The 27317-nt window shown below is 40.1% G+C and overlaps 1 protein-coding gene across 5 annotated transcripts; it reads left to right on the top strand.

Annotated features, from left to right (window-relative positions):
• Positions 1 to 200: 200 nt before the first annotated feature.
• Positions 201 to 26721, top strand: LOC131258280 (paired amphipathic helix protein Sin3-like 4). Of its 5 annotated transcripts, XR_009178040.1 has the most exons (9): positions 206 to 431; positions 949 to 1089; positions 1202 to 1361; positions 1459 to 1717; positions 12539 to 12804; positions 12910 to 13040; positions 13410 to 13534; positions 13658 to 14003; positions 26592 to 26721. XR_009178040.1 is itself a non-coding variant. In XM_058259494.1 (8 exons), the coding sequence occupies exons 1-8, from the start codon at positions 364 to 366 to the stop codon at positions 13882 to 13884; spliced, it is 1374 nt and encodes a 457-aa protein (XP_058115477.1). In that variant the 5' UTR covers positions 205 to 363; the 3' UTR covers positions 13885 to 14080. The 5 variants fall into 5 exon arrangements, 4 of the variants coding, with proteins under 4 accessions (XP_058115479.1, XP_058115477.1, XP_058115478.1 ...); XM_058259494.1 differs by lacking the exon at positions 26592 to 26721 and having other exon boundaries at positions 205 to 431; positions 1462 to 1717; positions 13658 to 14080; XM_058259495.1 differs by lacking the exon at positions 26592 to 26721 and having other exon boundaries at positions 12557 to 12804; positions 13658 to 14080.
• The last annotated feature ends 596 nt before the right edge of the window (positions 26722 to 27317 follow it).

Below are 27317 nucleotides of genomic sequence, written 5' to 3'. Positions count from 1 at the left end.
ATGGCTTCGGTTATATAAATATGTATGGCTACGATTATAATCCGTAGCCAAAGGGAACTCAGGCTTTTGAGCTGAAAAAGCAGGGGCATTTTCGACCTGAAAATGGGGCCGTACAGTTGGGGCTTATTCTTGGGAGCTCAAAATAAGTGGGCTTATTTTTGGGAATGGGCCATAAATGGGTCGTACAGTAGGAAATTTCCCAAAAACAAATTCTGTTTAAATATCGGTTTGCAAAAGGATTTCTCAACTGTCATCATTTTTTTTTTTCCTGTATCCAAATAATCGCTCTCCCCTCTTCTTCTAGTTGTAGGATTTTCCTGTCTGGTCGAATTGGATTTCCGCCTCTGGATTCGTGCTGTTGAGATGAAAAGCTTCCGAAACGATGGTGGTGGTTACCCGGCCTCTCAGTCCCATCGTGCCACCAGCAGTCTGTAAGCTCTCTCTCTCTCTCTCTCTCTCTCTCTCTCTCTCTCTCTCTCTCTCTCACTATCTAATTCTGTTTGATAGATGAATTCATTTACATCTATTTGTAGATTGTCTACATAGGTTTTCTTCTTTAGCTTTCTCTGCTGATCTTTCAGTTTCTAAGAAGAAGAATCTCTGTAAGATAATACGAATTTCAGGTTTTCCTGAAATCCCTACTGTTTTTAGTTCTTTCCACTATTCTTTCAGTGTATGTTTGGATATTGGGGTTGGTTTGATGCTTTTCTGCCCTAATTCAAAATCCAATCTATTCCTTGCGCAAATCTTATCGGATTTTGATCTGGGGCCAATCCGTGCCGCCCTAGAAGGAAAGTGGAGCTGATAACCATCTGTGAAAATATCGCAGTCACCCATGCTTCTGTGGACGCCCAAATGGTCACCGTGCGTTTTTCTTTCCGTTCTAAGGATTTGTGGGATTGATTGAGTTTTGGTGTTTGATTCTTGTTATTGCTGTTTGGGATGAAGGCATGGGAGACCCAACAATGTCCGGAAGCCAACAGCAAAGGATGCCTTATCCTATCTCAAGAATGTGAGGGAAACATTTCAGGATAGCAGTGAGAAATACAATGATTTCCTCGAACTCATGAAAGATTTTAAGGACAAGAGGTTTGAAATCAACTGATTGTTTATCCTCTCTTTTCCTTTCTCCTTCACTATCTGCAGCTTATTCATCTGTTTATTTATTTATTTTTTAAATTTACCCCGTGTTTGGTTACAGGGTCAACACCAATGGTGTTGTAAAGAGGGTGAAAGAGTTATTCAAAGGGCACCAGAATCTCATCTTGAATTTCAATTTCTTCTTGCCTAAAGGATCCCAGATCACCCTCAATGATAAGCCTCCAATGAAGAAGACAGTCAATTTTGATGACAAAGTAAAGGTGAGAATTCGATCTCAGCTGCATTTTGCAGGGTGAGTTTGTAGGACCCACCATTGAATCTAGCTGCCTAACCATCTGATATGTGCGATATTGTTAGAAGCGAAGAGCTGTGAATTACCATGCTGATCACGATCTCGGCATTGATGGTCCTACTCCAAATTATAAAGCAGTAATGAAAGTTGTCAAGAGGCAGAGGAAACACAAGCGGGATTATAAATATTTGGGGTGTGACAGCACAGATATAGATAATAGGGAGTGCTTCCCTCACAAACAGATGTCTGATGGGGAAGGAGCCAAAATCTTTGGAGTGCATCCCATTTTGGGTTTTTCTTATAAAGATAAAAATGCCTTCAAAAGTGAGTTCCCAATTATGCCATATGATGATACTATACATGTGTATATTGGTAGTTGGTTGTAAGCATCTTATGTTTGTGATTGATTTATGTGTTTTGTTGTTGAATAGCCATAGATATACATGTGCATGTTGTATTATGCATTTTACGTTTTTCATCGAGTTACTTGTTTCTTTCATGGTTTAATATCCATCACAACTTGCAACTATACATGCAGAAGTATCACTTTAATCAATCCTGTTTAGATGCACTGTGCAATATCTTTTATTCTTCAAACACGAACAGTGTGATAATACTGTTGGATTCATAATACCTTCTTGAACTGGACCACGATTTGATTCGGTGGTTGTTCTCCCATCGAACGGGCTCATGTGTGATTGTGTTGCATGCAGACCCAGACATGTGTGTCTGGAGTGGACCCACTTTGATCGTACTTATGATTGGTAGCAATTGATAGATGAGCTGAAAATAACTAATAATGCACTTCCATGGATTGGTTGTAAAAACAGTCTTTGTACATAGGGTATTTTTGAGAAGACCTTCTATAAAATTTATAATCTTTTAAAGCTGTTAGTTTGCTGTTTTAGTAAAACTCTCTGCTGTTAAACTGATAATCTTTTAGTGATTTATCATTTATCGTGTCACAGGATATTTTGGTATTTTGAAGGTCTTTCATGAAATGTAGAATCTTTTAGAAAGTTGCTTGTTTCATGTTTTAGTAGAAGTCTGTGTTAAATTGATAATCGTTTATATTTAACTAAATTGTCCCTGTTTCATCGAGTTACTTGTTTCTTTCATGGTTTATCAGTTTTATGTTAAACTGATAATATTTTGTATTATGCATTTTACGTTTTTCATCGACTTGTTTCCTTCATGGTTAAATATCCATCACAACTCAACTCTATAGATGCAAAAGTATCACTTTAATCAAATCCTGTTTAGATGCAGTATGCGATAATCTTTTATTCTTCAAACATGAACTGTGTGATAATACTGTCGGATTCATAATACCTTTTTGAACTGGACCATGATTAGATTAGTTGGTTGTTCTCCCATCCAACGGGCCCATGTGTTATTGTGCTGCATGCAGACCCAGACATGTGTGTCTGGAGCGGGACCCACTTTGATCATACTCGTGATTGGTAGCAATTGATAGATGAGCTGAAAATAACTAATAATGCACTTCCGTGGGTTGGTTGTAAAAACAGTCTTTGTACATAGGGTATTTTTGAGAAGACCTTCTATAAAATTTATAACCTTTTAACGCTGTTAGTTTGCTGTTTTAGTAAAACTGTGTTAAACTGACAATCTTCTAGTGATTTATCATTTATCATGACGCAGGATATTTTGGTATTTTGAAGAAGATCTTTCATGAGATGTAGAATCTTTTAGAAAGTTGTTTGTTTCATGTTTTAGTAGAAGTTTGTGTTAAATTGATAATCTTTTATATTTAGCCAAATTGTCCCTGTTTCCACTAATAGTCTTTTTGGGGTTTTTATCCCAAAATTCCTCGGAGATTTGCATTTTATCAAACAATGCCTTTATGAAATGAAATTTAGGGGAGATGCTTTCAAGCATTGAAAGTATCAAAATGCCCTTGTTTTGATTTTTCTTTAAAAGGTAGTGGAGTTGAGAATTGTGGGGCCCATGCAGTATGTGTTTAACATCCAATCCGGCTAACATATGAAAATCACCATGATGATGCAAGACATGAAAATTAAATATGATATGCAAGATCTCAGGCTTTAGATCAAACTAATTCAGAAATATTCACATAAAATTTCCACATCCCATACAAAAGTTCAAACATTCAAGCAAGGGGAATCTGTGCCGGTCCAGGTCTACATATGTTAGGCCTGGATCAATAAAAATTATAAGCCAAACGATACTCAAAGGGAAGTAAAACTCATCCACACGTGCACAGTAATCAGTCCCTAATCTAATGGATTCACCAGTTTCAATTTAGAGAACCATAGGATTAGAAAAAAGGGGTAAACAAATTGAAATAATGCAATCTAGGGTAAAGGTTATGGAAAAGAGGTATGAGAGAGAGATAAAATAGACGAAAATTCTGAACCTGGCGACAGTTCACGCGTGCGGACAGTGGGCCAGGCTTGATGCATGTGCGTAGGGGCCTGACCGCACGTGCTAGGGGGCCCCGAATGCGGAAAACACCTCCTTGGCTCTGGTCGGCCAGGGGAGGGCTTCAAAACCTTCGAGTTTCGTGTCAATCGGATACGCAGTCTGTGCGTGGTTCTCCGCCAAGTTTCAGCCCTCGTGCAGGGCTAGATTCTGGAAATTGGCTGTAGGGAGAAGAACTGAATGGTTGTACAAGGTGAGAAGTATGGATGATAGAAGATAGGGGCGGATTGGGATAGATGTAACTTCGTACTACGGTAGTTTGCCCTTTGATAAGGGAGGGCTTGTCACCCAATTGGATTTCCACAACTCAAGAACTCAAAGGAGTAGAAAAACGCAGAAATTTTTATTAATCTTCAATGAGAAAAAAAATTCTACAAGCGGTGTCTATTTATAAGAAAACCCGATACCCCAAAACTCACGCTATGTGTGCAACGTATTACTTGGCGATGAAGTAATAAAAAATAATAACTAATCAAAGTAATCTAAACCATCCATGATATTCTAAATAACATTAACAAGCAAGACCTAAAATATGAGATTAATCAGACTAGTGGGCCACGATCACGAAAACCCATGATGGGCTTTACTTGACTATCGGACCCACTCCAACGAACCAAAACTCAGTCTTCTAACTACGAGGCTCTCCCTGGACGTCATCATCGATCCAGATCGACGGTGGGGCCCTCCTTACGTACGTGCGCAAGGGGGGCGGCGTGCGTGTGCGTGATGTCCCCATCAACTCTCCTCGGCTACGAAGATTTCGCCACTGGCAAAACAAAACTCCTGAACCGCTCCAAGATGTCAGGATCAAGTCTCTGAAGTTCCTCCTCAGTGAGCCACGTGCTGTCTGAAGCTGGGCGCGCCTTCCATTTAATCAGGTACTTCTAAAATCCGCCGTTCGACGTTGAAACTATACGATGGTCCAGAATATCCCCCATTTCCTCTCTGGGTGTGTGAAGGTTATGTATGGGAGGTAGAGGCTGGGAAGAAAAGTCGGGAAGAGATCATGTATCAAGGGACAGATCTGAGAAATTAGGATGGGTGGGCGAAGGGCCGGAAAAAGTATCAGGGGTCTCCTGAAAAGCAACTAGATCCTCCACATTGAATGTGAAACTAATTCCCATGGAAGGGGGAATATCTACCACACGCATTGAGACTGCATCGTTTTATAATTTTGAAGGGCCCAGCGCTACGTGTGTGTAATTTACGAACGCCCCCCTGAGGATACCATTCGGGCCTAATGCGAACCATCACCCCTACATTGAATTTTTGAAATACTTATGTTGGTCTGCAGAAAATTTGTAATGTTCATTACTAGTAGTGATCTTTCGCCTGATTTCTTGATGCAATGAATGAATGTGATGTGCAGAAGACTCTGCAGACTCTGATGGCCTATGGGACAGTGACATAGGGACGAGGTCAATAGGCTTCCTAGGCTTATAACCAATAACGACCTCAAAAGGACTTAGACCCATGGACCTATTGACAGAACTATTGAACGCAAACTCGGCTATAGGTAGTACGGTGTCCCACGTCCTGGTGTGCTCCCCTACTAAACATCTGAGCAAACTTCCTAGGCTCTTATTGACCACCTCAGTCTGGCCATCGGTTTGAGGGTGATAGGCAGACGAAAATTGGAGCCTAGTATTCATCATGTGCCATAGTCTCTTCCAAAAGTAACTTATGAATCACATATCACGGTTAGACACTATAGTTTTTGGTAACCCATGTAGTTTGATGACCTCACTAAAGAACAACTTGGCAACATGAGATGCGTCTGAGGTATTAAAACAAGGAATGAAGTGGGCCATTTTAGAAAAACGGTTCATGACAACAAATATGGAATCGTGTTTTCGAATAGTCTTGGGGAGTCCAAGCACGAAATCCATACTGATGTCCTGCCAAGGGATGAATGGAACTGGCAAATGTGTGTATAATCCTGTATTTTGTTTCTTTTGCTTTGCCAGTTGACAAATACGACACTACCCTATAATTCTTGTCAGGTCTCACTTGAGGCTTGGCCAATGAAACCTATCTTCTTTGATGCGCTCGAGGCTCGTGGTATGCACAAGCGGTCACTCCTAAACAAATACCCGTTTAAAATCAAGTACTCATTGCTAGCTCCTGATGGACTCTCTAATAACGACGCGTACACAACTCCAAAATCTGGACACTCAGAATAATCTTCTTTGATGCGCTCGAGGCCTGTGACTTCGACACTTATGGAATTGAGTAACGCGACTCGACGACTCAACGCGTCGGCAGGCTTATTCTCTACATCGGCCTTGTGCTTAAGCACAAAAGTGTACTCTTGAAGGAATTGAGCCCACTTGGCGTTCCTAGAGTTTAATTTCTTCTAAGAGTTCAGATTTCTCAAGGCCTCGTGATTTGAGTATAAGACGAATTCTTGCGGCAATAGGTAATGACGCCAATGGCGCAGTGATTGCACTACCGTATAGAACTCTTTGTCATAGGTAAAATATTTTTGCTTCGCCTCATTCAGTTTTTCACTAAAAAAGGCGACAGGGTGCCCTTCCTGACTAAGTACTCCTATGCCGACTTCTGAGGCGTTACATACGACTTCAAAAGCTTTTGAAAAATCCGGAAGTCGCGTGACTTGAGCTTTGGTAATCTTGACCTTTATCTCCTTAAAGGCTTTCGAGGCTGCCTTTGTCCATTGAAACTCTTCTTTTTTATGCAATCCGTGATGGGAGTCATAATGGAACTGAAACCTCGAATGAACCACTTATAGAAGGTGGCTAAGCCGTAAAAGCTGCGCACCTCATGAATATTGCGGTGTTTAGGCCAATTGACTATGGCCTTGACCTTCTCGGGATCCGCCGATACGCCCTTAGTTGAGACAACAAAGCCCAAGAAGATAACACTACTAGACAAAAACGCACCCTTCTTTAGGTTGGTGTACGGTTTTTCAGCTCTAAGGATCCTACAAACTTGCCTCAAATGGTTGAGGTGTTGTTCCTTGGTCATGCTATAAATCAAGATATCATCGAAGTATACGACCAGGAACTTCCCCATGAAGGGCCTCAACACTTGGGTCATCACACGCATGAAGGTGTTGGGGCGTTAGTTAACCCAAAAGGCATAACTAGCCACTCGTATAGCCCATCATTCGTCTTAAAGGCCGTCTTCCACTCATCACCAGGGTGTACACGGATTTGGTGATAACCACTTTTGAGGTTAATCTTTGAGAATATGGTAGCATTGGCCATCATATCGAACATGTCATCAAGACACGGTATGGGAAACTGATACTTGACTGTGATTTTGTTTATGACCCTATTATCAACACATATCCTCCATGTGCCATCCTTTTTAGGTGTAAGAAGGGCGGGCATGGCACATGGGCTCATGTTCTCTTGAATGAAACCCTTCTTTAGAAGTTCGTCAATCTACCTCTTCAACTCAGCGTGCTTCTTTGTGTTCATTCTGTAATGCGGGAGGTTTAGTAGATTCGCCCTAGGGATTAAATCAATGGTATGTTGTATATCCCTTATAAGAGGAAGCTCATTCGGTAGATTATCAGGAAAGACATCATGAAACCCATGCTTTACCTAAACGGCCTCAGTGGGTAACTCTATGCTAGCCACAAGGGCGCATACCATCGAGTTCGCCTCCGTTTCTCGCTCAAAGTCCTTGGCAATTAGAATATGGAGTGATTTGGACTTGGACTCATTCAATTCTTTTGAACCGCCCGTACCACTGTGTGGTGGACTCCTTTCCAGTCATGTTCTTTGGTGGCAGTGGATTTAACTTTACCTTCTTGCCCTCGAACCAGAATGTACACACATTCGTACGAACAAATATGGTAACATCCCTGTTATAGAGCTACGGTCTACCCAGAATGATATGGCCAACATCCATGAGAACAACATTACACCATAGTGTGTCTTTATAAGATCCAAACTGAATAGGAACAAGACAACGGTGCGAAACTGGATGGAAGTTTCATCAACCTAGGACATTCTATAGAGTTGAGGATGAACTTCAAGCTTCAAGCCTAAACGGCTCACAGTGCTAGTCGATGTCACGTTGGCACAACAACCACTATCTACGATCATCTTACAACTCTTTTCTCCACATTTTGCATAAGTATAGAAGATCATATTGTGGTGCCAGTCATCAGTGTTCTTGGCTTAAGACAAAGCGCAACGCACAATTGTGAGGGTCGCAGACTCTTGCGCTCCCTCTTCCTCATCACTAGGGGTCTCTACGGGCTCATATTCTTCCTCTTCACCGTCACTCTCTAGGGGCACTACTTCCACTTGCCCATCAATAAAGAATACTTTGGTGCCCTCTCTCATGCTGCACTGGTGGGCAAAGTGACGAAACCCTTGACACCTAAAACACCTGGTTGCCCCACTTTCACGCGAGCTAGACCCGACAATTTCTTTACCCTTATCATCCTTAGGCCTGGATTGAAAATTATTGGAAGGTTTGTTTTGGTACCCAGTGTTAGGTTTAGCCCCAGAGGAGTTGGCCTTAGCACTAGGATCACGAAAGTCAAACCGTCTTCCCACATATGCCTTAAGGTATTACTCGACATCTAACACTACTTGATACAACTGTTCAATAGTGTCTCTGTCTTTGGCGAGCTATTCTCTCTTAATGTCAGGACGGAGGCCCGTTTTAAAACGAGCAAGGGTGAGTATGGGGTCCTCATCAACCACGCAACGGGTCAAGTACTTTTCGAACTTCTCAATATATTCAGTAACACTCATGGAACCCTGTCGAAGAGATTGCCATTTCTCAATCAACCGTAGGCGATAAGAGAAAGGGAGGTACTTCTCCTTAAGCGTTTCCTTCATTTCTCCCCAATGGACTATTGGAAACTCCCTCGTTCTTTCTTTCTTTCGCTCTACCATCGCCTAAAACCTCTTTGCTTGGCTCACAAGCTTCATCTTGGCAAATCGGACTCGACGAGCATCTGACATATTGTACCACTCAAAATAGTGGTCCATATTCTCCAACCAATCTAAAAAGGCTTTAGGGTCCAAGTGGCCATCAAACATAGGGGCATCTACTCTGACACCCTTGAGGAGTTGCGCATCTGGGTCATATTGATCATGATGTCCCTCACGGGGTGGGGGCACGGGTGCGCGCCCATGACCAATTCCTTGGCCACCTCCATTCTTTGGTCTAACCTCCAAACCACCTGCCTGAGATTAGGCATCTTCCCCAATGGTGGGGTTTGTCTCGAGGGAAGTCTCTAGTTGGGTAACGCGCACATTAAATTGCTTAAGGCGTTAGTCCATACATTGTTCCAAGTGCTTACCCAAAGACTCAACCTGCTGGGTTAACTTGTTCATTGATTCTTGCAGTTGCTCAATGTTTAGTGTAGGGTATAAGCCAAAACCACGACCCGTACGTGTGGGCATACAATTTCTAACTCCACCTAAGGACCTTCCACTACGACTATATGCAACTAAATGAGACAAAATGATCCGATGAAACTCTATATGAGGGAAACTACACAATGTTACCAAAATCCAGCAATATAGTTGTCAAAATAAGGGGATAACAAAAAGTTACAGCAATGTGAATTGCGAACTTCCTGATAACAGAAATTTTAGCAATTAATATCAGGAACTACGGATTTCTAAACAGCTATATACGATGAAACTGGATGCATGATGGACTTAAACAAACTAACCCTAAACATGTAATGCATTCCCCTATAAGAGCCCTAGGCTCTAATACCAAATTTGGTGCAAGACATGAAAATTAACTATGATATGCAAGATCTTAGGCTTTAGATCAAACAAATTCAGAAACATTCACATAAAATTTCCACTTCCCACAAAAAAGTTCAAAGATTCAAGCAAGGGGAATTTGTGCAGGTTCAGGCCTACACATGTTAGGGCTGGATCAATAAAAATTATGAGCCAAACGATACTCAAAGGGAAGTAAAACTCATCCACATATGCACAACAATCAGTTCCTAATCCAAGGGATTCACCAGTTTCAATTGGGAGAACCTTAGGATTAGAAAAAAAGGGAAAACAAATTGAAATAATGCAATCTAGGGTTAGGGTTATGGAAAAGAGGTATGAGAGAGATAAAATAGGCGAAAATTCTGAACTTAGCGACAGTCCACGCGCGCAAATAGCGGGCTGGGCCTGATGCACGAGCGCAGGGGCCTGGCCACACGTGCGAGGGGGCCCCGAATGCAGAAAAAGCCTCCTTGACTCTGGTCGGCCAGGGGAGGGCTTCAAAATCCCCGAGTTTTGTGTCGATCGGATGCGTGGTGCTTCGTCGAAGTTTCAGCCCTCCTGCAGGGCCAAATTTTGAAAATTGGCTGTAGGGAGAAGAACTGCTGCAAAAGCTGACGGATTCGAAGCGAGGATGGTTGTACAAGGTGAGAAGTATGAATGATAGAAGATAGGGGCGGATCGGGATAGATGTGACTTTGCACCACGGTAGTTAGCCCTTTGATGAAGGGAGGGCTTTGCACCCAATTGGATTTCTACAACTCAAGAACTCAGAGGAGTAAAAAAACGCAGGAATTTTTATTAATCTTCAATGAGAAAAAAAAACCTACAAGGGGTGCCTATTTATAAGAAAACCCTATACCCCAAAACTCGCACCATGTGCGCAACCTATTACTTGGCGATGAAGTAATAAAAAATAATAACTAATCAAAGTAATCTAAACCATCCATGAAATTCTAAATAACATTAATAAGTAAGACCTAAAATATGAGATTAATCAGATTAGTGGGCCACAATCATGAGAACCCATGATGGGCTTTACTTGACTATCGGGCCCACTCCAATGAACCAAAACTCAGTCTTCTAACTAGGAGACCCTCCCTATATGTCATCATCAATCCAGATCGACAGTGGGGCCCTCCTCCTTGTGGGGGGACGGCGTGCGTGCGCGTGTGCGTGTGCGCGTGATGTCCCCATCACATGATGTTCACTCCACCCAAAAATTAGGCCGATTGAATCACTAGATAGGCTACACATGAATTTAGATGTTCTTGAGTGGTGTATATTAGTTTCTTTATGGTTTGGCTCATCTTATCATTTAATTTGCCAAATGATATGGTCAATTTGTTGGATGGGGTGGATGTCAAACATATACCTTGTGGGCCCCACAATTCTCGATTCACCACTTAAAAGAGAACTGAAATGAGGGTATTTAGGTAATTTCTTTCCTCAATTCATGCCACTATACTCATGAGCACGAATTGTACTACCCACAAAAAATGCCTCTCCCAAATCGAGAGATGAGGAACCTAGTGAGCTTTCACATGACTAACCTCTCATGATCATATGATTAAGTGAATCGCCCTCGCTCCTCTCTCTCGCCTCCACCCATCCACACCCATATCCAAACACACAATGGGAGATTTCATTTCACATTAACCTTTGTCAGTTCCTCCTTGAGCTGTGACCCCAAGCTCAGATTAGTAATACTTTACACAATGAAACAAGTCAACTTGAACAGCAACCCCACAGCAGAGCAAATCATTAAAATCAAGGTCCCCACTCAATCCTCATCCTAGTATTGTAGCCTCAGGTTCATGGATTAAAATTGGCCGATACAGGTGTATTGTATCTGTATCAGCTCGATACAATATGCGACATGAGTTTGTATTGACCCCAGTTAAAAAGTTGGGCCATATCAGCCAATACGGGCTGTATCAGCATCAATTGGCCACAAAGGCCCAACTTTTGAAAAAAAAAAAAAAGTTCTCAATTTTTATCAAATTTTGTCTTATACCTTTTTTTTTTTTTCCCTTTTAGATCATTGAGGAATCTTAGGAATTTGTTTAGACTAGATCTAGATCTATTTTGGGGATATAACAAAACATTTGAGTGTATTCGATGAATCGAAGTGGAATAGACCATTATGGAGAAAAATCAGAAAAAGGTAAACCATTGCCTTTTTGTTTGTGTGTGTGTGTATGTGTTCTAATCGTCTTTTTGTTGTACTTCATTGTAATGGGTCCTTATTCACCAAATCATGTTTGATTTTTGTTCATTATGGTCCATGTGATTGATTTTCATCAGGTCAAGCTCACAAATAACATTCTTATTAAAGAATATTGGATACTCCATTATCTACAAGTCCAAAATACCAAGAAAAAAGGAGAGATTCTTGAATATCTCATTGTTTTCCTTTTTATGATATTTTTCCTTAATTCTTTGGCTTGAAAAAAATCAATCAATACAGTTTGATACAGGCTAATACTGGTATGCAATGCCATATTTTATCGTTTTTCAGCCAGGCCAATACATCCCCTGATACCGACATTCAGAACCAAGCTTGGGTTATGTTTCTTGGAAAAGATGCTAATAAGTTTTACTTCATTGAGCCAAAACAGGGTGGGTCACCTTAAAACCCAATTAGTTATGGGGATTACAGTTGTGTAAAAAAAAAAGAGGAAAAAATACTACATGTCAAAGCTTGAACCCACGTTGTTCACTTGAAAATTGCACTCTACTCATTAAACTGACTGCAGATTTGGTCAAGTACTTTTGTCTTTTATGATTTTTAATAAAGCAGATTTCCTGGCAAAAATGGGCCAGAGAGGGTCTGACCAGTGAGACTGAACTGCCCACAAAAATGGGTCAAGCTCTGGTCCAGGTTCTAAGACCATGCATTTTCTTTTTGGATTCTTAAGTTTTGAACCTTTTTTTAATAAAATATATACAGATCTTTTGCCGTGTGCAGAATCTCTAGGGAACAAAGTACATCTAGCTACACGTGAGGTAGATGACAGGGATAATGAAAGGGATTGTGAAAGAGACGATGGGGAAAAGGATAGAGACAGTGAAAGGGAGAGAGATGCACAGTGGGAGCAGTTTGACAAAGTGCCTGTGCTCCAAAACAAAGAAAAACATGTAACCAAACCAATCTCAGAGCTTGACTTCTCAAACCGTCAGAGCTGTAACCCTAGTTCTCATCGTCTTCCAGAGAATGCAATTTTGATTCCTAAGCCTTTCTGTTTATCTAGAAATTATGATCTTTCAATGAATTTTGTGGTTCCCTAACCAGTCTTTCATGTTTTTGGTTTTGCTTGACAGTATCGAAGGCCTCCAGCTAGCCACCGGACAGAACTTGCGGCATCTGTACTGAATGATGATTCGGTATCTGGAAGTGATGATTGTGGCAAAAAACAATATGAAGAAATTCTATTTAGATTGGAAGATGATAGGTGAGAGAGTTGCTCGTTGCTATTTTCAGCAATACTGTTTTTCCTTAATGTTAATCTTCAAATTGGTATCTACTCATAAAAACTGCCTGCTTGGTAACTGAGTTCTTTTTCCATCAATATGGTACCAAAAAAGATGACAAAAGGGGGAAAAGGGAGTTAGTCCTTGGTGCTAATTCTTCTCTGTAAAGCCAAAAAGAGTTTCTCCTTTCCCCAATGCCATTCTCTGCCTCTTGTTTCTTTTTCAGGAACGTTGACTTCCTGTATTTCTGTCCATTTGAAAGTCATTGCCTTCAATTATGCACAGAAATTATTATTATTATTTTTTTGCAATCAGTGATTGTTACTTTTACCGTTTCTGATTGCTGTCAGGTTTGAGCTGGACATGCTGCTAGGGTCACTTAATTCAACTATCAAGCGTGTGGAAGATTTAAAAGAAAAAATTGATAATACGATCAAGCCAGACAGTCAAATCCACATCAAGGACCACTTTACTGGTTTGTATATAAACTGATTTGAGAATAAAAGACTTTCTTGGACATGCTTATTTTTATATTTGGAGATAGATATATTTCTATGGTTTATGAACTTGTTTGTTCATCTCTTGCTTCCCCTTGCAGCTCTCAATCTAAGGTGCATCCAACGATTATATGGTGATCATGGGCTGAAATTTTTGGATGTACTACACAAGAATCCACGTGCTGCATTGCCTGTTATAGCAACTCACTTGAAGCAGAAACTAGAGACATGTTTAAGATGTCGTTCAGATTTTAATAACGCATGGGCTGAAACTAGGCTAAGAATTATCTCAGATCAGTTGACCACCATTGCCACGGCTCACATATAAGGCGCCCTACCAACTGACTTGGCTCCTTGCATTCTAGAAGCTTGCTGATGCTCGTTTCCCAATGTCTCCATCCGAATTCCTGCTTCATGTCCCCTGCCTGCATGCCACTAGGCGGCTTGGTAAGCGTTAGCATGCCCATAATTTATTTTTGCAGAATAGTTTTGGAAAGGATAATAAAGAAAATTTGTGCGTGCGTGTGTGTGTGTGTGTGTGTATTAAAATAAAGAGAGGTCATTTTTCTTTCTTTAAAGTTGTATGGCATTTGTATTATCATCTGGAGTATTGAGCATATCTACTCCAGCATTGGCTTAGTAATAGACCATACTATTAACGGCTTAGAGGTTTCATGTATTGGATATTGTGACAATAAAACTAGAACAGCAATATGGTCTGTTTGGCCCCACAGTATTGTCAGTGAATATACCCAAGTTCCCTTGATTTCTAGTAAGTTTGAATCAATATTCCGGACTGTGAACTCTGTTGTGAATTGTAAGAGAAAACTGAGTTATAAATTCAGATTGTAAATCATAAGATTTTTGAATTTTTATTTGAAAATCTTGAAAAGCATGGCAGGTCCTGAAAGGCAATGTTCGTACATTCGGCATTAATTTTAAGGATGTGCTTGGGTTTTTATGGTTCCCAAGGTTGATAAGATGCCGAATTGCTGCGTTTGAGACAAGAATGGACTCGTCATGTGCCAATCACCAAGTTTTAGATGATAGAAGGCAGAAAATTGCTTGTCTTTTTTAATGCAAGCTGCCTTTTCCATGCTGCCCATACACGAATTGCATCAGGTTGGATTGGGAAGCCGCATCATCAAACCACAATTTGACAATTTGCCGAACTCTACTCAGTAAATATATAACATCACAACAACATGTAGCATTTCTCTTTTGTCATGACCCATGTAGAGCAGCCAGAACTTCTAAACTTGTCATGGAAGTGCATATGTGTCTAAATTCATCGGGGAAAATTGCACAGTAAATAGTATTGAGAGCTTTGACATTATAGGTATGCGCAACTCTCTTATCGACACTCCATTTGGATTTTTTTTTGGGAGCACTAATGGTGCTACCCATCAATCAAAACATGTTTCATAGGAATTGTCCATCCTCCTTCGATAATTTCTCACACTGAATGATATGTGGACATTAGAAATATCTTCATCCTAGCCTTCTAATAGGCGTAGTTAGACTCTTCAAAGTACAATGGTCGGGTGACGGTATTACCCTCTTGGTTAGACGGCATTCTTAAGCTCTTAGGATCAACTCCAGGCGGTTAAGCTTTTCAGAAGCCACTTGCTCTTATACTAAATGAAATTACGGTTTTCGTGCCGCAATGAGTTTAAGTGCGGAGGTATGGTGGATCTAGAAAATGAAGGCTATGTCCTAGAGTCGAGGTGATTATGACCTAGTTAAAAATATGCATATTTAAATACTTAATTTTCCAACTTAAACTAATTATCAATTAAATTAAGTAAGGCAATATAACTCTAAGGCTTCCAAGCCAATAGAGGGTCCAATCACATAGACTACAAAGATATGCAAGCATTTATAATTAAGCATTCAATATATTAGTGTAATTAAACAAGATGCATAAATGATAATTCCAGACACAAACATGAATAGTGGCTTCGCTATTTGCTTACTCCACTCCCGGCGAACGCACTCAACCCATGAGTGTACCAGATTTCACTATTGGAGGTTTTAAATTAGGTTCACCTCTAACCTTTACAACCCTACACGAGGGACTCTAAGATTTATACCCTACACAAGAGCAAGGGTCCTACTCCCAAACTCGACAATTTAGGCCCTACACCCAAGCTAAGGTCCTCCATAAGAACCTGGTGGTTCAGGCTTTACACAAGAGCCAATGTCATACTCCTAAACCTTAGATTTATGCCCTACATAAGAGCAAAGGTCCTACTCCCAAACCTAATACGTATTATCCTGCCGAAGGCCTATACAAGGACTTGAGTTGGTTTTTCCTTTAGCTAACCAACAACCTAGGTCCTATGTAAGAACCACGAAATTTAGGCCCTACAAAAGAGTCAATGTCCTACAAAAGAACCTAGGTGAATTTGAACACAAACTCTTGCACTCCAACCTACACAAGGAGTACAAACATAAACTCCTACACATGACACTTGTTGAATTGAGTCCCTTTTGATGATCATCTTGGGTTGCTTGATCTCTGCTCTTCCGTGCTTCAATAAGCTCCTCCCTTGATCATGTTCTTGCAACTTCGTCAAGGCTTTAGCTCCATGATTAATCTCTTTGCATTTAATGCTTTTTCAAGATGACCAAGGTGATGAGAGTGAGTTGAATCTCCTACAACTAATGGGTAGTTGTTTATCCTAGGGGATTTAACTAGATGGGTATTATAGAAGAGTTGGAAAAGGATTTACCAAGAATGCTTAAGTCCAATCTCCAGGAAATGGAGGAGTTCAAATACATCTCAATGTTGAGCTTGGAATCTTCATTAGAGTTGTAATATCAAATGAGATGTCTTAAAACTCAATGGAATAGAGGCTTATGATGAGAGATTTACTTATGGAATCACCCTATCTTCTATTGCTCTAAAAAATCATCAAAAAGCCCAAGGACCGAATCCCCTTTATAAACAGTTCGAGCTCTAACGGTTAAATAATAGGCATATTTTGGTCATGTCGATGTCATTGAAGGGTCTTCGATGCCATCGATGATTCCTTTGATGCCATCGAAGGGCTCCCCGATGCCATCGAGATTTCCAACCAAAAATTGTGTTTGCTTGCTGGACAATTCTGGAATCATTTTGATTGCATCGATACGATTTTCGATTGTTCGATGCCATTGAGAGAGTCAGGGGAAAAATTCCAAAACCTTGCTGGACATTTCATGATCTTAATCGATGCTATCGAAACTTAAGTTTTCGGACCTCGATGCCATCGAGAATTCTAGCCATAAATCCAGTTTGTTTGTTAAACATTCCCGACTCTCAATTGATGATATTGGCCAGGTCTTCGATGCCATCGAAAGCTATTCGATGGCAGCTCGATGCCATCGAACATGGACTAGAATCTGCTATTTTGGGTTATCTTCTACACAACATATTCACACCTCTTCTAACATTCTTTATCATGTTTTTCTTGGTCTCGTATGGCTAAGGGATGATCAAATTAATATTCCTAGTTGGGATAAGATCATCTAGAGATTATAGGATTGTTTTGGTTAGGGATTAGGTTCACCAAGGCATCTCTTTTACCTGCATGTGCTCCTTGATGCTTTTGCTTCGCTTGTGTCTTCCGTCTTCACCTTCCAAAGGCTCAACTGACTACATGACATAACAATTCACGTGATTGACAAACCCGGGTGCAAAAATGCGTGCACTAACAATCTCCCCCTTTGTTAATTACGTGACACAAATCTAACCTAAGACATTGTCATGGTCCATACCAATGACATACCAAAACAACTAAACAAATTTATATGTCAAATATAAAAGATTTATAACTCGATACACTAAGACATGTAATGCAGCAATGCTACCCCTGAATTGCTTCCCTGATCAAATCTGCAACATAACAAACACAAGAGAATGCATTGTTTCGGTGGGATTTGATCTTTCTTCCCCTTTTTGTTAGTATTTAACAAAGGGTTAGTCCAAAACAAATATATCAATAAAATCATGTGTAAACCAACTTTATAAGTCAAAGATATACCTTAACATATTTATATTAACAAGGGTTAGGGATGCGTATTAACATGAAAAACATGGAGCATGCAAATTAAGGTCATTCAATGAAATATCAATGAAAACAAGAATGACTAAGGACGATTTAAGCTAAAACATGTAATGTATTGTTTAACAAATTTAAAGCTTAGATTACCTTAATGCAAATGAGGCTTAATCCTCAAAATTTTCCTATTATGCACATCATGAGGCTAGAATCCTCTTATTTAACTATATGTTCAAGTATGAGACTGAAATCCTCAAATTTAGCAATAGAGCTCAAAATAGGAGGCTTGATCCTCTGATTTGCCATTTTAGCTCAAATAGACCACTAAGGTCACCTCCTTGTGGAGTTATGATCTCCCAAATTTCTTGGGAGGGATGGTGTGATGTGAGCCGACAAAATGCACATGTGACTCTTATCTTCCACACTAGAGGACTCATCTTAAGTGGATTCAGACTCTTCCATATCATCATATGTTGCTGTCATTGCCTTGGCTTTAGATTTTGTTTTGTAGGCACAATCGGGGGCAAAATGTTCATAATATCTACAGTTGTAACATTAGACCTTTTTATATGGTTTAATGGATTTTCCTTTATGTTTGTCCACCTTCATGTTCTTGTTGTCACAACTCTTTCCTCTAGTAAATTCAAGGAATTTCTTAAGTGTATCAGTTTCCTCTTCGTCCACATCATCACTATCACTTTCAGATTTTACTTCTTTATGTTTATGTGAATGCATATATGATGATTTAAGGACGACTAATTTTTTACCTTTAGAGGGAGCTTTAAAGTATAGTTCAAATGTTTGTAGGGAACCTATAAGTTCTACTTTCATCTCATATATATTCTTACGCTCTTCTATAGAGGTTATCTTGGAAGTGAACCTATTCGGTATGGATCTAAGTATTTTCCTACGTATATGCCCTTCCGGAACCCTCTCTCCTAAACCCCACAGAGAATTGCAAATGTCATTCAATTTAGAGTAGATTTCCATGAAAGTTTCAGTCTCTTCCATCTCTCTTCCATCTTAATGTTTTCAAATTTTGTGGCTAAGAGATGAAGCTTCGATCTTTTTACGATGCTAGTTCCTTCGTGGGTGATTTCCAAGATGTCTCACACTTCTTTACCTATTGTACAAGTGCATATGCGTCTAAATTCGTCGGGAAAAACCGCATAGTAAATAGCATTAAAAACTTTGACATTATAGGTATGTGCAACTCTCTCATCGGCACTCCATTTGGATTTTTCTTTGGCCGCACTAATGGTGCTACCATCAATCATAACCTATTCCATGGGAATTGTCCATCGTTCTTCGACAACTTCCCACACTGAATGGTCTAGGGACATTAGAAATATCCTCATCCTAGCCTTTCAATAAGCGAAGTTAGACCCGTCAAAGTACGGTGGTCATATGATGGTATTGCCCTCTTGGTTAGACGCCATTCTTAAGCTCCTACGACCAACTCCAGGCAGTTAAGCCTTTCAGGAGGTAATTGCTCTGATACCAATTGAAATTGCGGTTTTCATGCTGTAATGTGTTTAAGTGCGGAAGTACGACATATCTAGAAAATGAATGCTATGTCCCAGATGGAGGGTGATTAAGACCTATTTAAAAATATGCCTATTTAAATACTTAATTGCCTAACTTAAACTAATTATCAATTAAATTAAGGCAATATAACTCTAAGGCTTCTAAGCCAATAGAGGGTCCAATCACATAGGCTATAAAGATATGTAAATAAGCAACTAGTCTATACAATGATAGTGAACATGTGTGTGGGATGTGCTACTTATTAACTTAAGCATTCATCTAATCATGCATTCATAATTAAGCATTCAACACATTAGTGTAATTAAACAAGATGCGTAAATAATAATTCCAAACACAAGCATGTATAGTGGCTCGGCTACTTGCCTACTCCACTCTCGGCAGACGCACTCAACCCATGAGTGTACCAAATTTCACTATCAGAGATTTTAAATCAAGTTCACTTCTAACCTTTACAACCCTACACAAGGGACTCTAAGATTTATGCCCTACACAAGAGCAAGGGTCCTACTCCCGAACTTGACAATTTAGGCCCTACATCAGAGCAAGGGTCCTACTTCCAAACCTGACAATTTAGGCCCTACACCAGAGCCAAGGTCCTACACAAGAACATGCTGGTTTAGGCTCTACACGAGTCAAGGTCCTACTCCCGAACCTTGGATTTATGCCATACACAAGAGCAAAGGTCCTACTCCCGGACCCGACATGTATTCTTCTGCCAAAGGCCTACACGAGGACTTGAATTAGTTTTTTCCTTTGGCTAACTAACAACCTAGGTCCTACATAAGAACCACGAAATTTAGGCCCTGCGGAAGAGCCAAGGTCCTATGAAAGAACCTAGGTGAGTTTGAACACAAACTCTTGCACTCCAACCGACACAAGGAGTATAAACATGGACTCCTACACATGACACTTATCGGATTGAGTCCCTTTTGATTCTCCTCTTGGGTTGCTTAATCTCTGCTCTCACATGCTTCAATCAACTCCCTGATGCTCCCCTGATCATGTTGCTGCAGCTTCACCAAGCCTTCAACTCTACGATCTATCTCCTTGCATGTGATGCTTTTTCAAGATGACCAAGGTGATGAGAGTAGGTTGAATCTCCTACAACTAATGGGTAGTTGTTTATTGTAAGGAATTCAACTAAATGAGTCTCCTAGAAGAGTTGGGCAATGATTTACCAAGAATGCTTAAGTCCAATCTTTAGGAAATGGAGGAGTTCAAGCACATTTCAATGTTGAGGTTGGAATCCTCATTAGAGTTGTAATATCAAATGAGATGGCTTAGAACTCAATGGAATAGAGGCTTAAGATGAGGGATTTTGTTGAGTGTCAAATATTACATATTTCTCCCTATTTATATCTTGTTTTTATGAACATGATAATTCTTAATGGGTATATTTTATACATGTTTATATTGCGAGGTGAATCTGAGAGCTTGGATTGAAAAGAATGTTAAAAGCATGGATTTGATGTTCAAGAATCACTAAGGCAAGGGATGGATCTTAGGAGACTAAGATTGAAGAATTCACATGCCAAAGATCCAAGGAAAGCAAGTGAGGAATGAAAATAATCGAAGATTTGAAGTAAATAAAAGAAATCCTAAAAATTCGTGCGAAATTCAGCTAGCTTGAGTTTTGGTTCGGCTAGCCCAAGCTTGAAATTCGGCCAACCAAAGAAAATTCGGGTGAAATTCCAGCAACATTGTCTTTTAAATTCGTGTGAAATTTGGCTAGCCTAAGTTTTGGTTCGGCTAGCCCGAGTTTGCGATTGGCTAGCCGAAGGCTACGCAGATTTTATGTGGACTGCGTAAATTTGAGCCTTTTTCCGGATTTTCCCAACTCGGTATGGAAGTTGGAGTTCCCCAATTATAAATAGGAGTTCCTAGGATGCTCCAAAGCATCTTCTAGGGTTTATAAAGGGAAATGAGGCCTAGGTGGAGCGCCGACAACGTTCTTCTACTCCGATTTTGTAACACTCCGTACTTTTCAGTACTCATGTGTTATTATGTAACCTAACTTGGTATAAATACAAACCTAACTTATTTGAACATTTAGCTTCACTCTAGTCTAAATCTGACCATGGAAAGTAATTCTCGTCCATAGATCGAGTCATCCGCCCGTTGAATTTCAAGATGGACCATCAATCATTAACAAAACTTAATGTTAGATTTTAATTTCCTATGATAAATAAATCTAACCGTCCATAATCAAATTTGAGACTTGGACCATTGGATTCATTGTCCATCAGACTCACAACCCATAATCTAACAAACTCACCCCTTGGTTAGCCCCATTAAGCCATCTGATCATCGAATCTACTATCGAATTTCATCTAAACAAGTCATAGGGCCCTTAAGATAGCTGATCTTCAGCTTCAGCGTCAATATGACCCTCAGATCGAAGGAGATAAGTGACTTAAAGCAATAAATAAATAAAGCAGGCCCACTATGATCATTCACTTAAATAAGTTGAATCGTTTGTCTGACTCTAGATGATAACCCAACCACTAGATTGTAGGAAATTGTCATTAAACACACTAGGATTAAGCGTTGTGTCCCACCTTGAGCTTTGAATATGTCTAACCTTTGATCAAAGATGTTGATTGGGCCTCAAAAAGCGAATGAATGGTCTGGATCTGCAAAATACATCACAGTGGACCCTATACAAAATTGTGTGTGCACCAGAGATGGTGCACCGGCAGTACACCAAACTGGAGAATCGATCAAATGAACTTTGACCCGATAAAAATAAGAAAAAGGAGAGTTTCTCTCCTTTGTTTCTCACCAGCGAGAGATTTTTAAATCGGGCCCACCGATTGAGTCCTGATCAACGATCGAAACCGTCAATCATGCTCAGTAGGTAAAACCGCCCAAAACCTCATCAGCATCACACACTCAAGCACATGCATGTGCTTATAAACATTAGCATAAAACGGACCCATGTGCAACGGCTTCTGAAAGTGGAAACTCCGCATTTTGCTTAGCTGGCAATCTGAAAGCAACGCCTCTCTCTTTAAATTAGCCGTCAGAGTGGAGAAATCTTAGCCCTTTAATCGAGCCGCACTAAGGTTGTCGCAGCTTTAGAGAAGTGGAAGGAATCCCACCGTTTTGTTGTTGGTATGATCCTAGCCCCTGTATCCCTTATAGAAAACTTCGAGGACATCACGACCGTCGATGTTAGGGCAATAAGAAGTCCCGCTCACAGCACGCATGCGTTCGTCTCGCAAAATGTCACGGCTGCGCAAGTTTTTCGGCCACAACCGAAACGCTCGGAACCCACCTAGAAATGGTGGACGACAGTCCAGATGGTGGGTCCCAAAAGCCCTAGGGGTCTCATTTGGACCCTTCAGCACTAAGAAACTAGAGGGATAAACCACTATATTGAATCCACCATTAATGATCTCGTCATCTTCTTGGTTTGGTGAGAAATATCACCAGATTATGTTGGGCATCGATCGAGAACGTCCACCATGTGGGCCATATCAATAGAAACACATAGAAGTAAACTGATCGGGTCAACACATTCAAATCCGAACGTGATCAGCTAAGGAGAGCACTAATAAAAATCAAGCTTGGTGCACTGGTTTTGCGCATCTCGGTAACTAATCCTTGATTAGTTACATTTGAACTATCATGAACGAGATTAGTAGAGTCTATTAAAGGCTGCCTTTAGGGTAGCCCTTTCGAAAATAGAAAGGAAGTGAGAAAGAGAGAATGAGAGCACTGTTTTTGGCTGCACCAACTGACTTAGTGAGTTGATAGGGCAAGCTTTGTTCTATCTAGCTGGGCGTTCTCTAGCTGGGAGCAAGAAGGAAAGACAGAGAAAGAAAGGAGAAAGGGGAGGAAGAAGCAAAGGAGAAGAAGACTCGAAAGAGAAAGAGACTGCGCTGGTTCATTGCATCAGCTCGATTCGAGTTGAGTTGCTGACTCGCTCGGGCTGGGTGGAGTCAAGTCCAGTTGCTGGACCTCCACAGCAGAGAAACAGAAGGAGAAGGAAAGAAAGAAAAACAGAAAAGAAAGTAGGAAAGAGAGAGGAAAAAGAAGAAGTGAGGGAGAGAGCCGGGTCGCCCACCAGCTGCACCGTTGTTGCCGAGTCCATCCATCCAAGTCTCGTCTCCACTGTTGTCCAGAAGCAGAAGAAGAAGAAGAACAAGAAAATAAGAAAGAAAGATGGGTTTGAGAGAGGAACAAAGGGAATGAAGAGAGAATGAGAGAAGAAGCCAAGTTTTAGAGGTCGACTCATTGCCGAGTCAAGTTGCAGCCACGAGTTCAGCGACTCAACGAGTCATTTGGGCTGCCGATACTCAACTTTAGGCTTGAGTTCAGGTCGATGGGCGAATCCTCTAGAGAAAGAAATAGAGAAAAGAGAAAAGGAGAAGATCAGAGGTAGGGCTGTTCACGAGTCAAGCTAACTCGAAGAGCTCGCTCGAGTTTAGCTCGGATTGACTCGGCTTGAATGGCCGATTCAAGCCAAGCCAATCTAATTATTTGAAGCTCGAGTTGAGTTCAAGCCAAGTTCGACCTAGGGGTATTTCAACTTGACTCGACTCGAAGCTCGAACTCGAGCTTGACTCGGCTCGATTAATAAATATATTAAATGTTAAATATTTTATATATATATATATATATATATTATTAATATAAGTTTTAAGTTTAAACTTAGAAATAAAAAAATAAAAAACAAACCTTAGAGTCTCTACCCGACTGCACGCACCCCCTTCCCTTTCCCTTTCTTCTCATTCTCTGCCCACTGCCAGCCGCACGCCCGCCTTGACCACCACCACCAGTTTTCATTTCAGCTCCAAAATAGTACGATTTCAATCTCTTGAGATCTACTTCTTAGGCGAGAAACCCAAGAAATTCGAGATGGGTTCTTTTCAGATTTGTTAGAGCTTCAAGGAAATCCAATGATCTGATTGGCTAGAGCTCTTTACTTAGATTTCTGATCTGTGTTTTGCTTTGTTTCTTTTCTAGTACTTGGATTTTTGCTAGTGGAAGAAGATCAAGAACAGATCGATTCTTACAGGTTTCCTCATCCGATTCGAAGCTTTGTTTGGTTTTTTCATCAAGTTTTTGCTTTGATTCTTTTAAGATTTTTGAATTTTTCATCAATGGAGGAGGATCAAGAACAGAATCCATTACTCTCTCACCCAACAAGCTCGAGCTCAACTCGAGGTAAATTCGACTCGACTCAAACCACTAGCTTGACTCGAACTCGACTTGATAGCTTTGGCAAACAAGCCAAGCTTCAATGTTGAGCTCGAGGCCAAGCTTGAGCTTGAGCTCGAACTCGAGTACATCATGGACAAGCCAAGCCAAGCTTGGCCCACCTCGACTCGACTCGACTCGATGCCCACCTCTAATCAGAGGGGATAGTGTTGCTGCCGAGTTGCTAGTGAGTCATAGTTCCGAGTCGAGCTGAGTTGGGGGTAGTCGGGTTGTGTTTGTCCTAGTTCAGGCCGAGCCTAGGGTTGCTGACATATCAGTTGGCAAAGAATGAAAGGATGAAGAAGAAGGAAGAGAGACAATGAAAGAAGGAGAAGAAAGGTGGATCAAGAGAAAGGAAGAAGATTGTTTTGAGTCGAAGCACAAGTGGACTAAGTTGTCAACTCAGTGAGGTAACTCCTTGCTTTCATACTTTTTTGAGTTAAATTAAGGGTCAGATTAGAGTTATTATTAGTTTTTAATATTTCAATTGTAGGAAAAATTATTTATCCTCATATTGGAATTCACCTCTTTCAATCAATAAAGTTGGTTGTCCTATGAAGGTGAGTTAACCGTATATCCCCTAATTTGAACATCAATTATAGTTTAAATGGAATTATTAAGCCCTCTTTGAATTGAATGTAGGATATCCAAATTATCAATGTAAGCCTAGCCTGGAACCTAGTTTGAGTGCACTTTTGGGTCATCTCTAATTACTAAGGTAAAGGACCTCTAGAACCATTCAATTAAGCTTTTCATAGACAAATATATGTTAAATGGCTGGTTTGAATGTGAGAAGTGGATTTTCGAAATTTTCATATTTTAATCCATAACCATTGGAGTACATTCGAATCCATTAAATCCTACTCATTCGTGTATGGTATTTTAGGCTAGAATGGGCATTTAGTAATCCTTAGTGATCTCTAATCAAGTAAGGAATGAATCCACATCTTAAGGTGAGGATCACCCTTCAAGCTTTACTATATCATGATAATTAGCGTTGTTTATTTATATTAATTGATTGTTTAATATAGTATTAAGAGGAAATGATGATAAATGTTAGTCTCTACATGTGTAATTATTTACAAATGATTGATAATTGGAGTTTAATTCAATTATATGAATATGCTATGGATCTCAATTACCTTTGTTTAGGTTAAGATGAACATTTTAAATGTACAAGTGCTACTCAAATTGTACGTGGCTTATTTTACCACTTGCGATTGCCATATGGTGTTTTGGGAGACCCTCAAACTAGTGGTCAGTTATCCTGATAAGATTAAATAGAACGTTTGTTGTAGAATTACCATCTTGTGGGTCATTTGTGCCTATAAGGCTTTTTGAGAATAATCTAATTTTTATCCCGTCCTTGGGACGGGCTATTTGCCCTGGTGGTTTTGATAGAATATTTGCCTATGTGGCTTTGACGGACCATTTTCGTACGACCTTGCGATGGTAAGTTCCACTTATAGAACTATAATTGGACACTAGTTGAGTAGGTTACCTTTAAACATCCTATTTGTCAGTCTTATGAGCCAGGGATGGTGGAGTAGGACAATATTCTTGAGCTGTCGGCCTATGCTGGGTGACAAACCCCCCATAGTGACCTTTGAGCTTCCCTAAAATGATTGTCTGAAATTAGAATAATAATAGTTGGGCTAATCCTGCATCTTCATCGCATACAGACTTTACCGGGTGGTCGATATAAGACGCGGAGTTTTCTTGGGGTCACTACGTGCTTTACTGTAGAGTATTTTACCTGGTGATCCTAAGTTTTTATTGCATGCATTCGACTACCATGGGCCATCCTTTTCACATGGACTTTTTCGAGTGTCTAGTTTTCTTTGGATGTACATAGAGTACTCTTTCAGGAAGCTAAGCCACCTTGGGTGTCCTCTTTACATGGTCTTTTCTGGGTGGATGGTTCTCCTTAGGGCGTATCATTGAGTACTTTTCCGGGTGGCTAGTTCTCCTTGGGTGACCTTTTTGCCAGCTGGATGTGCATCCACAGGTCTGTGAGCATATACATGCATTCATACATTTAAACAAGATTATCTTTGTGGAATTTATCTGATGAATGCGTATCTGATGAACCTTATCTAATTTCTAAGATAATCATTGTGGAATATTTGTTATGCACTGTTCCTGATGAATATGCTTAATTATCTTGATGATATGATAAATCCTTGGGGGTTATACTTCACTAAGATAGCCATTGATGCTATTAAACTGTTTTCAGTGTGCAGGACACATGGATGATGCGTGAGTTGACTCTAGTGCGTTGCCTGGAGAGATCAATGGCTATGCGGCTCTAATTTCTAGACTACTTTTATTATTTTATTGTTCAATCTTTAATTATGAAACATTAGTTTGTATAAGTTTTTGGAATAATTGGCTATGTATATTTGGACTCTTTCTTATACTTGATTTGCTCATATTTCGCTAGATTACTAACTCTGATAAAGAATACGCGCACACACACACACACACACGTGATATTTGAGCCATCGTTAAAAGTTAATGCTCAGGTTTTTGGAAAATGAGTAGTGTACTCGGGTTCCGACAACTGGGGTGTTACAAGATGGTATCAGAGATAGTCTAGACAAACCTTGCCTATGGGAAACAAACTTATACAAACATTTAATGTCTCAAGTTGAGACGTTGGATTTAGATATTTGAACCTAAGCAAACTTGTCCTAGACTTAGAGAAAATTTGAGAACGTAGAAACCCAAACTTAGGTCCCCTTTTGAAATTAACAGGATAGCCATCAGAACGTACATAAAATTCCCTTAGGATTAAGGAGAAATCGAGAACATAGAGACTCGAAATTCTAAGTTCCCTAGAATGTTGTTTGGATAATTGTAGAACCTATAAATGAACTTAGATTCCTTTGAAATTTACATTTAGTTATTTGAACTTAGAAACTAAAATTAGGAATTATGGGAGAACAAATAAACTGCTATG

This window comes from Magnolia sinica, chromosome 10 (assembly GCF_029962835.1).
Source record: "Magnolia sinica isolate HGM2019 chromosome 10, MsV1, whole genome shotgun sequence".
Taxonomy (NCBI): domain Eukaryota; kingdom Viridiplantae; phylum Streptophyta; class Magnoliopsida; order Magnoliales; family Magnoliaceae; genus Magnolia; species Magnolia sinica.
Note: the sequence above shows the minus strand (reverse complement) of the source record. Positions and strands in the feature narration are given on the sequence as shown.

Bases quoted from the DNA above. Each gene is read 5' to 3' on its own strand.
- LOC131258280 (XM_058259493.1), top strand. From the start codon at position 364: ATGAAAAGCTTCCGAAACGATGGTGGTGGTTACCCGGCCTCTCAGTCC. The intron at 1,362-1,458 runs GTGAGAATTCGA...CGATATTGTTAG, and splicing joins ATTTTGATGACAAAGTAAAG to AAGCGAAGAGCTGTGAATTA. The intron at 12,805-12,909 runs GCAATTTTGATT...TTTGCTTGACAG, and splicing joins CTCATCGTCTTCCAGAGAAT to TATCGAAGGCCTCCAGCTAG.